This window comes from Anoplophora glabripennis, unplaced genomic scaffold (assembly GCF_000390285.2).
Source record: "Anoplophora glabripennis isolate ALB-LARVAE unplaced genomic scaffold, Agla_2.0 scaffold588, whole genome shotgun sequence".
NCBI lineage: Eukaryota > Metazoa > Arthropoda > Insecta > Coleoptera > Cerambycidae > Anoplophora > Anoplophora glabripennis.
Window position 1 is genome coordinate 16,723 of NW_019416665.1, and position 18,593 is coordinate 35,315.

General features: G+C 32.1%; 1 protein-coding gene across 1 annotated transcript; it reads left to right on the plus strand.

The window, feature by feature from the left end:
• Window positions 1–6,200: 6,200 nt before the first annotated feature.
• LOC108912859 lies at window positions 6,201–15,938 on the plus strand. The gene is made up of 2 exons (XM_018718273.1): window positions 6,201–6,391; window positions 13,472–15,938. Exon 2 carries the CDS (start codon window positions 13,680–13,682, stop codon window positions 14,097–14,099), a length of 420 nt encoding a protein of 139 aa, XP_018573789.1. The 5' UTR covers window positions 6,201–6,391; window positions 13,472–13,679; the 3' UTR covers window positions 14,100–15,938.
• The last annotated feature ends 2,655 nt before the right edge of the window (window positions 15,939–18,593 follow it).

The following is an 18,593-nucleotide window of genomic DNA, read 5'->3' on the forward strand; positions in this document are numbered from 1 at the left end:
TGATGCACAAAAAAAGGAAAACATATCAGAATTTTGTTTGAAAATACATGACTTCTTGAAATAAAATATACAGTGTCCCTTTCATGTTTCAAAAAAACTTGTGTGGAAGTTCCTCATGGGAAAATAATGGGGGTGGTTCATATAACGTTTTTTTTCTTTTAATGGCCCTGTTTTCGAGTCACAGTGTACACGAGTAAACATCAACTGGACGTTAAGAATAATGTGCAAACGGTTTATTTCTGAAAATCAATGTTGCCGATACAGGTAATTGGAAGGGTACAATCGAAAAAATAAGTATATACTGAACAGTCAAAATTTGTTACATTTCTAAACGGTTCTGTAAACTCTAAAGCATACTATAGATTACTTTTTGTGGTAGGATGAAGGCTGTAGTTTATGCTATAGAAATAAATCCTTTGGAAGAATTACAACAGAGGATTAAATTGGCTGCGGATCAAATCAGACAAAATAATTTTGAAGTTTTGAAATCTTCGCGAGCAATTCGACGTCAAGGTGCAAACATGTATTCAGCAAAATGGAAATCTTTTTGAGCACTTGCTATAAAAATTACTATTGAGATAAAGACAAGTTTTATTAATAGTGTGGTTTTCATTTATTTTGATTAGTTTATTGTATTACCTACTATTTAATAATTTCAATTTTTTTTACTTTGTCAAATAATAATTTACTAAAAATAATAAATTTCTGTGAAAATAACAATTCGTAAAAAGTAAATAACTGAACTGTCAATACAAATGACTCTAAACGCGTTTTTGCTCCTCACAACCCACTAAGATAGAAAATAATGACAATTTCAATACCCGGTGATTAACACATGAAACATTATTTTTAAACGAATTTTACACAAAAATGGAACATTCTACCAATATGGACCAAGAGTACCTCTATTTACTAAAAAAAGTGTTAAGCTAGTTACCATATTTCATCAATTTATCTCAACTTGTTTCGGAGTTATTTACAAACAAAACATCATCAGAGTGGCCCCTTTAGGTGGCTATAACTTCCTTAGGAATAATTTTTCAACCCTCGTTTATACAGGGTGTAACATAAAGGTTGGGAATAAATTAAACAGTGGATTTTTTATTTTAAAAAAATAAATATTTGTCATATAAAATTATGCTCTACGGATTTTCTTTTCCAAGCTACAGGGTGCTAAACAATTTCAAAAAATTTAGTTTATTAATATCATTTTCAATGCAAAAATTTTTTTTCAATGCCTATTTGACCATGTTCGGTGGCTGAGTCAAAGCGTACTTCATAATGCTTTTGTTATTTTTATATCCCTCTGTTAGCAGTGGGAAAAAGTGGTAGGTATTTACAAAAGTTTTATTTACAGAAAAATTACAAGAGCTAGAAATAAAACGCAAGAAGGTAATTTTGTTTAAAATAAAAAGTAGATCATAAAAAAATATTAAAAAAAATGTTTTTACCAGTGGCGTACCACAATTTTCTTCGAAAAACCTTATGGTACAATCTGTACGCGTGCGGCTGAGTAACTTACAAAGGCAATCTTTTTCCTATTACTAGGGGATTATCAAATTTAGCTAGGGCTAAAATTTGGTTCCATTATCTTATAATGTTCGAAAGTTATTGGAGAAAAACTAAATTTTTTGAAACTTTTAGCGCCCTGTAGCTTGGAAAAGAAAACCCGTAGAGCATAACTTCATATGAGAAAAAAATATTTTTTAAACCAAATAATCCGCCGTTTAATTTATTCCCAACCTTTACGTTACACCCAGTATAAAGAAAAAGTAATCGTTTTCGACATAGAACACCTCGTAGCAATATTGCCCCCTAATTTCGGGACACCCTGTATATTATAACAAATAACACGTCACTAACAAATAACGAATAAACTACCTAAGGTGATAAAGATCGCGAAGTAGTAATAAAACTATGTATGTATAATCAAATTTTTAATTTAATAATATTAGTTAAATTGAAATATATTTTCATGATTATTATCTTTTTTAATACGCTTTCCTGTAGCAAAAAAGCAAAAAAATCTTATTACGTCCCTGATCGGCGCTTTTCCATCCAAACGGCTGAATGAGATCAAAGTGCTTACAGCGCAGTGAACCTACTGGTTTGCATATGATGTGCTGTTAATATGTATAATAAGTAAAAACTGCTACAATTTTTTTAGGGCCAAATTTTGAAAAAAATTATTAGCTATTACTTTATTATCCAAAATTTAAAATTACTTATTCTACGACATTCAAATTTTTTAAATCTATAAATAAAAAAAATAAGATGCTACATTTTGATTTATTTCAATAAATTCATGTTTTATTCATCTAGTTTCTCTGAATTAATGTTATTAATGTTGGAAAAGGTGATAAATTTTTACGTTTGATTATTATTGTCTCTCATATGTTCCACTCGTTCCACTATTAAATGATAGGCTCTAAAATTTCAATCTAGAAAACTTAGAAAACTTCAAAGGTATATATTTTCAGCGTAGTCAATATGATACTGAAACCTTATCTCAACTCTAAACTTTGTAGGGCGTTTTTATGTTTATGGGTTTTCTAAACTTTTATATTTAAGGTTACTCTTTAAGATTAATACTCTCGTACTCCGACATATTTTGTGTAGACATATTTATAAAGGCATATTTTTAATTTTAACAAAAGTAAAACTTTAACTTTCTGTCTTGAGTACTCAGTACTTTTTTTATAACTTGATCACAATCAACCTTCCCCTCTATGTAGGGTGATTCTGAAATAAGTCCCTTACAAATCCGTGCCTAAATGTTCTTTATGCATGATGGTGCTCCTCCCCATGTTTCTTGTGCTGTTTGTGCATTTTTACATACCAACTTTCAGAAAGGTGGATAGAACGAAATGGCCCTGTACGTTGGCCAGCACAAAGTCTGGATATGAACCTTCTGGACTTTTCTGTTTCTGTTTACGAAGTTTCTACTGACCCTCTTACCCTCCTCTCGCGGTGCCCTTGCCGACATTTGCCTTTATTTTGTCTCAAAAACCATTGACCATCACACGCTGAATATATGTACACCCTATATATCGAGCTAATAATTAAAATATGTCTTGACGGAAAACCAGGCACTTTTCCAAGGAAGCGAACCTAATATCCGAGGCATCGATCACCTGCTAAGTGGTGTTTTGTAATTAATTGAGCAATTATCCACTTATCTAGACTAATCAAATAACAAGATTTTTTTCATCACTTTGATACCTTAATAGGCCACTTTCCACTCCGGGTATTACGTGAGCTAATAAAGTGTGGTAATTCGATTGGAGTGTAACGATCGATTGAACATTATTATTTTTTTTACGCCAGATACAGCAGCGATAGGAATTACGTTTGAAGTTTAGGCGTAGGTTACTACAGTGTCCACCAGGAAGTCGATCAAAGTTTTCGAAATATTTTCTGGTGGTGTGAAAGAGATACTTTAAAGTCATTTAGGAAATATTTCTGGAAACATCAAAAACTACTAATTTAAGAATAAAATATACAATACGGGGTGTTTCCAAAATACTCTGAAATATTTTAGAGGGTGATTCTACACAAAGTTCATATTAACATAATATGTCAAAATGTCAAAAAAATGTTTTTTCCCCAAAATATCGGGTGCTGATGGTTATTTTTTCTGTTTTTTTTAATATCTCATTAAACAAAAAGATCTCTTTGCAATACCTGTTTTTTACTAATGTTAGAATACTTCTTGGATCTTCCAGATCTCGGTAAGATCTAGAAAAAATTGACTCGCATCTCATATATGAATATATTCATTAGTGCATATATATGAGCAGGATGACTACTGATATGAGTAAATCCATGATATAGAGACTATAGAATGTTGATAATTTTAATTTATTAAACAAACAGCAAGAACTGTAAGGAGTTCTCTTAATACAACTTATTTACTCTTAATACAACTCAATACAACTTATAATTTAACGCTTAATTCACGCTTAATACGTCTTACACTCTTAATTCCCTTGATACAACTCCTTCTACTTTTAATACAACCTTAATACAACTTACTCTTACCCAACTCTCTCTTATTTTTACTCTTACTCTTAATACAACTTTTTTATGATCGCCTTTTATGACAAAAATCACCATTTAAATGAGGAAAATCACCCGAAACAGTTACATCATATCGCAATTCTAAACTATATCACGCTAAAGTAATACAGACGAAGTTGTTGTAAACTAAGAATTCATCCAAGAAATTTTGCATACCTAATCGATGTTTGAATATTTGACTTATTAATGGATATGTTAGAATGAGGTACTAGGAAATATTTTGTAAAGTGTGAAATGAGACAGAGTTAATTTTAATTGTATTAAATAATGGTGACTGAATGTTAGACTAAGCGGAGAATTCCAAATGGGAGTTTGTCATTTTTCTATGCAGAGTATTTGGATGCTTGTCGTTACACAATAATGTAATCATAATCATAAAATGAAGTTAATGTATCAAATAAAATCAGTTCATTAATGTATAATGTAAAAATACTGAACCTAATATTGATCCCTTTAGCACCCCGTTTCTATTATTGTTAGAACTGAACACAGTTGTATTTCCTTTATATGTAAATATCAAATATTAGGTTCTATTGTTTAAACTAGGAGTAAACCGATCATGTGTTTCACTATTCACACTGTATTTACTGAATTTACCTCCAAAATATTGTTCGGACGTAGTTTTAGGGGTGATACGAGTCCAAATTCAAATTTCTCACACTTGATTTACTATATTGGTGTTACCAATAACTGTACAATGTGATTATAACTATGGTGTAAAAAAGAAGTAAGTCTCAAATCAGGTGATACAGTTAGTCATAATATTTTTTGTTGACTATCGCTTTTCATTTTCTATAGATATGATTACTTTTTTTCTTATTTTGCTTCAGTTAGTATGACTACGGGAACTATTCTGATTATTTTAACTATGCTGTTTCTTTATATACAGGGTGTTAGAGGTTGACTGTCTTAATTTTAACAGACGATGGAATACATTTTAATAAACAAAAAAACCTTATATGACATGGGTTCTAAACTCAATCATTTCCAAGAAAAAAAATATCAAAATCAATCTTCAATTTGATGTACAAAAGTTCAATTAATTAAGGGATACTGACATAATTGCGTGCATAGAATACCATAAAATACAATGTTTATCACTTTTTTAAACTTCTTTATGCTTTATTCTAAAAATAGTTAGCATTGTAATAAATTTAAAATGCGATAAAATTCATATCGAGCAATGAGACAACAGCACGGCGGATCACACGAGGTACTAAGCTGTCCAGCATTAAGAAATTCAGTTGTTACCTGGAATTGGACCGTGTCTGAGTGTTTTTTGCGGACCATTATTTCCTTTTCTTGAGGTGTTTTCCAGCGACTGCGCGAAAATTGGATTCGAAGGTGTGCGTGCATCGAAAATGGTGGTGGACATTTTGAGCATATGTTGTAGTTTGTTTTGTACTCCCCAATATTAATACTGGCTGTATTTTGAAAACTGTTAGGTTTATGCCCCTGTAATATACAATTCTTTTGTTCATTTATTATTACTCTATCTTATGATGAAGTAATGGCAGTCAAACTTCTTACACCTTGTAGATATGCACGGTAATGTAATTTACTGGCAGGTAATTAAATCTGAACGCGCTAAGCATCTTTATTCTTAAATAAACCTCCATATATTTCCGTACTAAACCATATACAGGGTAGTACATTGAGGAACTTCACTAGATGATAACACAAACAATTTAAATAAGAAGTTTCATTTGGATGCTTGTCTTGTGAAAGCCGAAATTTAAAAGAAACTATTACATGTCCTGAAATATCCCTGAGGATGTTTAACGTAGACTATTGAAACATGTACCATCGATCTGCCTAATTAGATATGAAAATTCATTAAGTACGGCTACATATACGTTAACCACACGCAGTGTCAATAGCCTTTTAACTCTTACATGAATTTTCAACGAGGAATCAAGGTCTTTAATTTTCTCGCACCCCTTTATTCACACCCTGTATAGAAAAATCGACACTGGCGGCCACGACCAAAACGCATTCATCACGATTACAAATCTGAACCCGCGTCCACGCTTCATAGTACTTATTTTTAGTTTCATGATTATCTAGTAGTACCGAGAGCTTTCTCTCGATTGGCCGCCGTCCCGCAAAGCCCACCAAGTCGGCTGCTTAACTCAACACGCCGAAATTCGCCAGTTCAGTTACTAAAAATTGGTGCAAGCATCGTGTGCGACTTTCATGCAGATTTGAATTGGCTCCGAGTGGTTCGCATTCTGGTGTGTGACATGAAGATGTCCACGAACATGTGGGGGTGCCAGAGATTGATATAAACGGGAAATGAAACTGAAATAAGGTAATTAGAGTCGTTTTTAAGTCGAATCTCCCATGTGCTTGATTGCGCAACTTCTGAATCTTCAGTTTGATAAGCAAAATTTATTTATTTCACTGAATTAGCCAGGTATGGATTATAAAAGTATTAGTTATTTATTCGAAAGTACTGTTCAGTTATTGTTAGTAGTGTAAAAGAATCCATGAAATTTTAAATTGTCCAGTAATGGTACAGAATGCGTTCAAGGTTTTTAGTTTTATTCTTTATATTACCAAATACTTGTATCAGGTATTTAGGTACAGACACTCAATTTAATATAAAATATTTTAATTATAAGTAAGCAAAAATAATTTGCACTACGTTCCCCCTTAATTTTTTTGGTTAAAATGTATGAATTGAATACATTTCAAGGTTTGTGTGGATCCTTCAATGAATACTTACATTTAATTTTGACTCAAATCAGTAAAAAAAACTACTTTTACTTAGAAGAAAACTTGTTTTATTCTTCTCCATACATTATTACTAGTATTAAACCATACTATTGTCATCAAAACATACTGACGGTGCCCAAAAAAGTTTGATATTGTTCTTATTCATTAATTTTTTACGTTTTCTACGGCAAATTACAACTTTTGTTTGTTGCAGTTATTTAACATATAGGTATTATAGACATCGTATTAATATTTGTATCACATGGTACTAATAGTGATAACGTGAGATTATCAAACTAATTTTTGATCCAATCATCTAAACGTCATCTAAAAATTACCTTCAAAATAATTACACAACTTGTACCAATAACTGGATGGGAGAAAATAATTAAATTCTGAAAATAGTGTGTTATATTTTCAGTAGCTATCATATAAATGTGGGATAAAAAAATGAAGTTATATAATTGCATCACCTGGTGCTTTCTTTTTCTCAGAAACATAATTTTGTTTTGATAAGCTGAAAAAAAATAGGTACAGGACTTCTGTCTATTTAATTATCTTCAGTGGCTTTCAAGAAAAGACCTTTCTCAAGATATATCGATTACCATGTACTTATCCTTATTGGCATGTTTGATATTATCTTTATTCCTTTATTTATGATGGTGGCATATTAGATTTCTGTGCAGATATTTAACATATCAATATTGGTGTTACATGTTCTGGTACTGATAATATGACTTTATCAAAAAATTTATATTTCTTATTAATTATATCTAGCACCTAGATATCACCTAAAAATAACTTACATTCTTATTGTAACAGTTGCACCACTTGTACTTATATTCAAAATTCCCTTAAAAACTTCTAAACCGTGAGGGTACATTTCATAGTTTTCTTCCATTAATTATGACTTAGAGAGATAATTGAATTTAAGACACTTTGAACAAATTATTTAGATTTTCTATAATAGAAACGTTTTGTCTTTAAATCTTTAAAAAACGTAAATCTGCTAACATTCCTTGATGACTACTACCGTTTTAGTTAATTAAAATACTCGTAATTGCTCTGGACCAAACCATATTATGTCGAAACGAGGTATACCAAACAACATCTTATACTTAAACCAACCAATACCCAAAGTAACTGCCTATCATCGAAATATAACAATAGAAAGTTCGGCACCAACAAAAAGTCAGCTGCTGAAATAATCGAATATCGAATTGACAGTTAAAAAACAAAAATTCCGATTCTCACTCAGTCTATTACCCAATGCCGGAGTAATTTCGATATTGAGTCGCACGGTTCAGTGGCGAGGTCTTGCACAAGTCATTACCCGGAGTCTTTTGTAGCGATGGCGATGGTACAGCAAATAGGCTACTTTTCATATCTATATTGGTTGCTTTCTCTCACGGATACACTCTAGAATAAAATCAAATGGACAGGAACAAACATTCAGAGGTAGTCAGTATTTTAAAGTTGTTTATTTGTTGTAATCAAAGCGCTTGTTAATTTGAAGCAAACCATTTATTTGTTATAACTAAATTCATAATAGTTATATTTAATAAAGCAATACGTACTATTTTTTGAAAATAATTTTTTTCTAAAATCTCACGCTGAAAAAAGCAGGAATACAAGATATAAAAAACATCGCTATGTACCAGGCACTTCAAAAAGTTGTTAACGTTTCGAAAATCTATTTGTTTTCACCTTCTGAACATATAATAACTGTCAAAATAATTACTAATTTAAATAAATTTGGTAAATTTCAACAAGAAACATGTTTATAATAGGAACTGTTTTGATTTGTGACGTAGAATCCACTATTAAAAATGTGTCAGAGTACATAATTAACACCATGTATATGTATCTGCAAATATACAGGGTCTTTCTTAAGTAGTATAAAATATTTCAGAGGGTGATACTTCACAGTATTTCATGATGAAATATTTATATTCGAATATATATAAAAAATTACTCCTTTTCAAAATATAGGGCGTTTTTTTTTTTAATAACTCAATAAAGGATTGTTGTGTGTGTACTAAGAACGACTGATGTTTTTAATTTTCTAAGTATTTTTTGCAATCCTCATTCATTACCAGATAAAAAAAGTCTGCTAGCATGTTTTCATTTACAGCTTATTAACAGAAAAAATTATGCAATAATGTATGATCAATAAATTAGTAAAACAGCGTTTTCATCCAGAATTAAGCTTCAAATTAAAACATTAAATATATGCAATGGCGTGCATACTATATTACATTTTTTGTTAAAATCATAATAATTATCGATATTGTGTTATAAATAATGCATTTTCTTATCAGATAACGTAAATATTTTAACATTTCACTAATTATATAAACACTTATGGTTGCTAATCGAGAGGAGCATCAATTAAAAAATCAGAACGTGAGTAAAATTTAACCCGAATTCTGATTGCCAGTGAAAATTTCCCCACAGTGTCATGGTCTCAGACCTGACTCAAAGAACTTGGCAGTCTTTCCCGCATTTTTCGCGACATGTTTTCGCGTCAATATATTACGATCGTCTAAATTTAAGAATGAAACGAATGTTCTATTTCAAAGTATGATGACGTAATCGTAACCGTAACCCATATCTACGACTTCCCATGTGGTCGTCGCCTGCGTTGGATTTCTGGCTAAATAACTGTTGCGAAAAACACGTTTGATGGATTGCAAGTGTTAGACAGACCGTTTTGCAGGACCTGATCTCGGATACAGTTATATGCTGAGCCATGTGCTTATAAAAATGTTTTTTAACGTATATTTTATTTCCTTTTATATTTTTTTACAATATACAGAATGTTTCGCATAAGAACCAACACAGGGCCGCAGCATGTAGCGGAACCCAAAATAAGGTGATTTAACGCAACTTACCTTTATCCTAAGCTGCACCCCTGAGAAGTTATAGGCATTAATCGACAGTGAATTCAATTGAAGCATTTTAAAGTGTTGATAAGGGATGATGCACTATCAAAATGTGACAAAATTTTTTAACCGTTGGCGGACTTAAAAAATTATTACTTTATTTTATGGGGAATTTAGTTCTAATACTTTTCTTCCTATAATAATACTATTATTCTACTAATAATACCTAAAATTCAAAAGTTAGCGTACAAGTTGACATGCTATTAGTGTTAGGTTTTGTGAAGGAAACTACAGAAGAAATGTTGAAGAATATCGGAGATTCCCAAATCGTTAACCCCCATTGAGAAACAGTTTCCAATGTTGCAAAACAGGCACGAGAAACAGACAAGTTTTTCAGTAACACTCGAGAACGTGTTATTGCAATCAGGGCACAAGACGAAGAACTTATTTTGAATACAATTGAAGATTACCTACATATTAGTACTAGAATTATTCTCGACAAACTGGTATATCGCAAACTTCTGTGCACCGAGTGATCAGACGTAATCTACTACATCTATATCATATCATATCCAAAAAGGCAAGAATTGTTACCGAATGATTTGATTAAACTAGTAAATTTCTGTCAGTTTATTTTACATCAAGGCATTTTCAAAAGAAAATTCTCTTTACTCATGAAGCTTGTTTCACCCGCAGAGTTATTACAAATTTACATAACTATCATGAGTATTCCGATGTAAACTCTCATTCAGTAACTCCTCGACCGACATTTCCAACGTGAGTTTAAAATAAATGTTTGGATCGGTGTTATTGATCGGTATTTAATTAGTCCAGTTATTTTAACGAATCGACTAAACGGCGAATCTTGTTTAGAAATTCTCCAAAACACTCTCCCCGATCTACTTGACGAGGTGCCACTACAACTCAGACTTGAACATTGGTTTATGCATGACGGGGCACCCCCTCATTTTAGTAATATTGTTAGATACTTTTTATACCACCAGTATCCAAATAAATGGATTGGAAGAGGAAATAATTGTCCACAAGTTTGGCCTTCACGATCACCAGACCTCAACAAATGTGACATCTTTCTTTGGGGAACCTTAAAAGAATGTGTGTATTCCTCGCCAATTGCGTCTCGAGCAGAATTGTGGAATCGCATTAGGGATGCACATTCATTAGAAATATCAGCAGTTATTGGATGGAGTAGACTTCAGTCTTCCACAAAGAATAAATTTATGTTTGAGAGAAAACGGTGATCATTTTGAATAAGTTCTATAACTTATCAGTGCAAATTCTATGTTACTTCTGTTGTTTAAGTTGTTTGTTTTTCTATTAAATTATTCTTATTCCAACTTTTCTCCTGATCGTCAAGTTTGACGTTTAAATTCATAGACAATTTTTGAATTTTCCATGATCTTAAATAACAGCTGCAATACGTATTATTAGTTATTCGTGTTTTTGCTCAAAACGACAGTTTTTTGAAAACTAACAAGAGTAAGAAAAGTTTTAGAATTAAATTCCCAGTAAAATAAGTCCGCCAACGGGTAAAAAAATTCTGTTACATTTTAATGATGCATCATCCCTTAACAACCCTTTAAGGCGAGTATCCATTTGTGGCAATGCTCCGTAACGTAACAACGAACATGTTACGGCCTGTTGCAAAAGGTGACACGGTTCGCTGCAAAAGTTTGTGTGGTTTTGGTCGTATCATTCATTCCGTAACGTAACAAAATAAGGTTACGAGACGACACAGGAACATAAACTCGCAGTATGAACCTGACTGCAATAATGGATTCGTCACTGCAATTGCAGTTAGTAGCAGCGTCATATATTTTTATTCATAATACAATTTTGAAGAATAAGAAACAGAAATCTCCGGAAATCTTTTCATTACTTCACTCCATGGCAAAAACACAGAAAAACACACTCTTCCTAGTCACTGTAGAAAACAGACTGACCCCAGACCATTTACAAAAGACTGACGAAACAAAAAATCAGACAAAATCACATGTGTAATAGGCAACGTTACGGCTAAAAGGGTAACACCGTCTCAACATGTGGAAGACTAAAAACCGACAACTGATGGTTCGTCCCGGATTATTTACGCGTGTCAAATTTGTTACACGTACCATGCAACAATTTTTCGTCTCCACTAGCTGTAACGTAACATATTCGGTGTTACGTTACGGGGCATTTGACACAAATGGATACCCGTCTTTAAAATGCTCCAATTGAACTCTACTTACTGAAGATTAATGCACTTGATGCGCGGTTTTTGTTTTTTTTTTTTTAAGTTGAAGTATAACTGAGATATGTAACTTCTCAGGGGTGTAGCTTAGTATAAACGTAAGTTGCGTTAAATCACCATATTTTGAGTTCCCCTACATCCCCTGCTCTGTGTCGGTCCTTATGCGAAACACCCTGTATTAAAGGTTAATACGAATTCAATATCATTTTGTTTAAATCTTAACAAATGAATTTGAGGATTCATTCCATGCAAATGTAAAATATCCCATGATGTATTCTTCTTTTGAAAGTATAATGAAAGTAATTCATTAACATAAAAAATGTAGATAGATACGTATTTGCAAAAGAAAATAGAAAGCTCTCGCTTACCTATAGAACTATGTATTCAAATTTATAAACTTTACAATGCAACTAACTGTTCTAGCGACAGTCCGTTGTTTTTGTCAACTCTCCCTTTTGTTTCACCTGAAATTTATGAACCGAACATACTCAGAATAGGAAGCATTACCCTGGAAAGAGTTATGTTATTTATGACGACCATCTTCGCAAGCCGTATAGAATGGGCAGTGAAACTGACCATTTCACAATTTCTATTTGGCAATTTTTTATGCGGCAGGCTCGGTTACAGGTCAAACCACCGCAGATCTTAACCTTGTTATTATAGAAATTACATTTTGCCTTATACAGGATGTGACCCAGATTCGAGTTTTGAAAATTGCTACGCCTGCTTACAGAGGTGTAAAGACAGCGGGCAAAATCAGTAATAATGCGTTCGTGGATTAATTTGATTAGACGCATGTTGAATAAATACAATAAGTGTATCTTAAAAAAGATCATAGTAAAGCAGGTCATTGAAATTAATACAATAATCAGAATATTTTAATATAATACCAGTATATTTCCTATTCTACTAAAACAATATCTCTAGCTTTTATAAGATGTACAAAGTATTTTTAATGTTGATTTCTTGCGAAGATACAGCATCATGCAGGTGACTTGGCGACAATGATTTTTTTTTAAATATAATCCACAGCAGTATCATTACCGACCAAATTTGATATAATTTTTGGCTGTTCTTAAAATACGTATATTCTATTATTATTCTCGCATTTTTAATTCATGTTAAAGATATTCTAAATTAACTTTTAATTTTCATAACTTTGTCATGCTGCAGTGTCAAAATTTGATTTTTCTATATATCTAGTTTACTATATCTCACTCCTAGTTAGTAGTTAACTTTTTATATCAATTTTGACCACGAAACACTGTAGGAGTTTAGTGGTTGAATTAAGCAACACCCTGTGCATGAGGAAAACAAATACATAGTGTCATGACACCTATAAAATTTGAAGTAAAATTCATGTTGATTTCACTGCTAATCTAATTGTTTATCCTTCACCACCACAAATACACTAGATCCCCACTTATCATTTCTCATTATATTCTACCAGGAATTGTTTATCCAAACATTAGTCAGTTTACGATAAACATCTAATATCATAAAACAAACAAAAGATAACTCGTTTATTTCGTTTCAGAAAATCCAGTATACTGCCAACCAAGACAACGATGCAGCGGAAACAATAGAAGAAAAATAAAAGACTGATACCTGTGATAACTTTGTGATCCAAAAACGTAGATAGTGTTTTTTTTTCAAGAGATTAGCTACAGTGATTTTGAAGCATTACTTATTTTTAAACTTACAAGAAAGACAACTCTGGAACAGGATATTTCCACACCGCCAAAATGGATTTCCTATCAGATTTCAACGAAGAGATGGCCGCAGGTGACACCTACAAGATCAACTTCGGCACCAAGGTGCAAAGAGTGGGCAAAATATTCTCCTATACCTTCTGGAGAACTGAAATAGACGGTGAAATATTCTGGAGCGTGCAAGGAAACAAAACAGACGGTTCAGCTTGGGTAGCTACCCAATACTTTGGCCCTCCCGAGGAAGCAAAGAGATACCAACAGGAAATTATCCTACACCACCCCACAGAAAAGAGGATAAAAATGATGTACACATCCAGTTGCACTCTGGGTATGAACTGCATAAACATATCTAGGGAGATTGTACACCACTTCAGGGATGAGAACAATAGCATCAATTTTGAATACAGGTTGCTGAAGCTGAAAAGAAGGCCGTATCCGCAGAGGATGTTATAGCGAAGACATCGAAAATACAAAATGAGGAAAGATTGAAACAGTCTTTTAATAATGGCATAAGTACTTAAAGAAAAACCAGTTTTTTATAAAGGAGAAATGGCATGAGTAAACGTCGCGATGTTTGTCAGATACATCTTGGTAAAGAGTATTTTTTAAAATTTGCAATGAAAGAAGTTCAAAAATTCAAAACATGCGTGCACTTACTTCATGATTTCTTGACAATATCCCAATAATTGGAAGTAGTTATTTAAATTTTTTATCAGATCATCAATTATAACGAAAAAAAACCTCAAAATCCTTAAAACAAATAAAATTTTTACATTTCTCGAAGACCACGCAGAACAAAACACAAAAAGATACAAACGTAAACAATTCTTTCGATTCATCTAGCGTTATTCTGATGATTTGATGGATCTTCGGAGGAAAAATTCCAACAACTCAAGGCCGACCGTGTCTGAAAACATCGTGACTGAGCCTATACGTAACTCTTGGGAATGTGAGAGGGTATGTTATAATAGCAGATAGTTAAGTGAGAGTGACTACATGTATATTTTGGTCTAATATGTGGAAGGTAATCGGTTTGTGTACTAATCAACCAAATAAGTTAGTAGTTCGAACCTAGAAAATGCAAGGTCATTCTTTTGACGATTGGGAGCAAAAAGTAGGTTCGTTGGAACAGTGATTCGTGGTACAACAAAAAAAAAATTAACAGTTAGGATTTGAGAACAGATGCAAGTGATTGAAAAGTAGCAATTAATTACTATGCCAGAGGCATAAGTTCAAGATTTGAAATGATTAAAGCAGCTGGAGTTATCATTAGATGAAAAGTAGGTAGATATTGATGTGTATCATTACAGGACTACTTTTTTGAACGGTTACTCTGTATTTTTTTAAATGAACATTTAATTCACTGATTTTATACATATATTATTTGACGAATAATGAGATACAAATTTTCAGTCTATTTACATGTACCAACAGAACGGGGTATACTTTGGAAATGTTCCAGACTTCCACATTTACGTTTATCCCTTCTGTCGCCAGAATTTCAATAAAGGGCTCTTTTAGCTTTTATCTATATTTTAGTATATAGTATATCAAGCGAAAGAACATATTTAGTTCGTACACGAGTTTTAGAGGAAACTATTACAGTAACATAAAAGATGTTGTGAATTTCTCATTATTTCATAGTAAAAGTTTTGCTGTAATGTATACAACATAATTAAAAGTTTTCGGTTCGGAGGGACAAAACCACTGCAAACTTATAGAATTATTAGAGTTTGCTTAACTAACTTACAAAGTTGCTGGAGGAAAAGCAGTGTTCAGATTTTCTTTCCTTAGGAATCAGTGCAATTTTATTTTAAACTGCTAAGGAATCGTTGATATCATTTTTTGTTGTACCTATGACTGAAAAGTATGATTTGTGTTGGAAATTTTATGCACATGTATTTTATATCTTTATATCAATTATTAGTATTAAAGCATACCCCAAAAAAGCATGAAATGCAAAGTGTATAAAAAATGCAACCATCAATCAGGTACAATATGTCTGACGTAATATTTTGCGATGTTTATTTTTTATACACCCTGTATACTTGTGAAAAAACAAACAAAATGAGATTGAAACTAGAACTACTTGACTAATATAAAAGTGTGTTGAGTGCTTTTAGGTATAAGAGTTCAAAGAAAAAAATGAAAGCAACTTATTAATATAGGAACAAAATCTATTCCACGAAACTAAGATAGATGGTTTCTTGTAAGCTTGTCTTGTAAATACGTAGCTTGGAAGCAATTGTATCTGATTCAACATTTTTCTCAATAAAAAAAGTGAATTGGGTTTTAAACTGTTTTATTTTTCCCAGAAACCGCAATTTCCTGTGATTCCTTGGACTGGAAAGACTGGCTTAATGTATTTTTGTTTCCTTAATAGAACCTTTTAATTCGACGAAAGGTCAAGAGGCTACCAGTGGCGAAAATCTGTATTTGAGCAGTTTAAAACTTAATGTCAATTGTACAAAAGTAATAGCTTTCCTAGTAGGTACCATCTTTTATACTTGTATATTTTTATATTTTATAGCAGACACTAGTTTTATTTCCTATATTTAGGTAGATACTTAATTTCTTTAATAGTAGCACCAACAACCCGAGTAAAAATTAATTAAAACAAATATTATCCATCACCTTGAATAGCGCTGAAATTTAATTTACACTTTCAAGCATATGATTATCTCCTTGACCTTATAAAATAATGATATCTATGATGTATATGATATTTTGAAATAAAATTTTTAATACGAAAAAGAATAAGCACGAAAATATTTTGTTATATATCAAATTAACAAAACACAAAGTTCTCTTTATTTTTTTGCGAAATTAAGAGGGAATCATGTTTTTATTTCTTCAATATTTGAGCTCGATAGAAGTACTTTCTGTTATAGAATTTGATGTAAATGTGAATTACTGAATATATATTCTCATTAATCTGAAATTCTGGCAACACTTCAGAAAATATTGCGTAATATGGTCCTGCAATGGACCTATGGCGCTGTAGTATTAAATCAACAATAAAAAGATCCACTCCTAATTATAATACAGTAAACGATGACGCAGAATGCTATTTTCGCCCCTGCTCGTTAAAATGGACTGCCAGGAACAAAATGTGGAAATACAATTTCTACAATTAATGAATAACTTACTCTGAGCTTTGCTACGACCACGTGCTACTGCAAAAACATGGAAACATACCTGAAATGGAAATATTAATATCAGTAAAATAATAAATTGCACAATTAATGTAATTTAAAACAACAACGTAAATTTTACAAGAATAAACGGTAAGGTGGTGTTCATCCCAATCAAATCATTGATGATGTCAGTTTATTTCTGTACCATCTGGAAACTTTGAGAATCTACGTATATCAAAATATAAATGGCATATTTAATATTACATAGTTGGGACAAGACAAGCAAATTACGGTTCTTTCAATTGTTTAAAGATTCTCTACAACGCAGTCCTTGAATTAGGGATAAAAAATAAATATATGATAAACGTAATTCTGCAACCAACAAAACAAAAATGCGAGACTACACCTGAAAAAAAAAAAATATTATATACAATAAATGTATTCTGTGTTGCCTAATCCGCAGATTGGCAGCTTTCCGATTGTATCTGCTGGTGTATTGACCTCTGAAAGCAGCTGCGGAGACTGTGCCAAAAAATCTGTCCCTTTTCACACAATCAGACGAGGAAGTGTAAAGAATATCTGCCGGAGTTGTATAATCATCCGTCCGTACAAATAGCGAGGTTTATCGTCGCTGGAGACAGCTGAAGGCAAAGAAAATAAAAATAATCGTGTTTGAGTTAGTTATCTTCGAGTATTATCTGTTTATCAGACGGATAAGCAAATATAGACATTGTCGATTGGCGCAACGTCCTTGGGCTTAGAGAACATCTTGGAATGAGGAGAGGTTGTAATGGAATGATAAATATGAGCTATTGTGGTATTGTTTTAGATTTGTAGAAAGTTATATATATCTGAATTGCTGACAAAGTAACTGTACGGAGATGTTCAACTAGTTTTCTACCCGCCTTGTATTTTGTTTCCATTTAAAAAAAGTTTTAGACAGTTTTTTTGGCTAAGACAATTATTATCATTATTGAATTCAAATTTGATTAGATTCCAAAGGAATTTTATTCAAATTCCAATTGTATTCTAACAACTCCAGTTGAATTTGAATTAGATTTTTAAGAGAACGGATTATGGATTCCATTTGGCTGAGTACAACTTTGCCTTCAATTAATTTTCAAAGAATTCGAGATATATTTTATTCAAATTCTAGTCCAAATGATTTCATGCAAATTCCTGTTCTATTTTTTTCAGATTTTAATTACAACAAAGGTGAATTTAATTTCCAATTGTATTTTCAATTTCATTCCAAAAAATTCCGTTCAGTTTGCATTTCAATTGAACTATTATTGGATTTCAGCCAACTTTCAATAAAATTTGTATATATTTTATATTCCACTTAGCAGTAGGATAAGAAATTATTGCATATCTACTAAAATTAATCCACCCCTCACACTCTCGTACCTTAATAACCGCCAGTCGGCGGTTTTTGCAATTTCCAAATAAATATTTTATGCTTTAACGGCAAATGCAGCATTCCTGCCATTCTCTGTTGCAACGCACCATGTCGGAAATAATTTTATGGAACGTGTTTGTTTTGTTTTTGCAATTTCAGCGGAGGTATGCTTTGTTTCGGCGGACTAGCTCTTGTTTGGACGTACGTACTCGTATATTTAATTTTAATTGCATTAGCAACTTTCATATTCCTTTTTTCGCCCTCTGGCGAGACGCTGTGAAAGCTAAATGCACAAGTATTTAATATTAAAGTTCAAAATTCGTTCTGTAATGATTTTTATCTCGATTTACGTTTCAGTTAGTACAAATTTCTTTGCATATTGCATTTAGTTCGTTGTATTTAACTAAAGAT

Coding starts and splice junctions, on each gene's coding strand:
- LOC108912859 (XM_018718273.1), top strand. CDS start 13,680: ATGGATTTCCTATCAGATTTCAACGAAGAGATGGCCGCAGGTGACACC.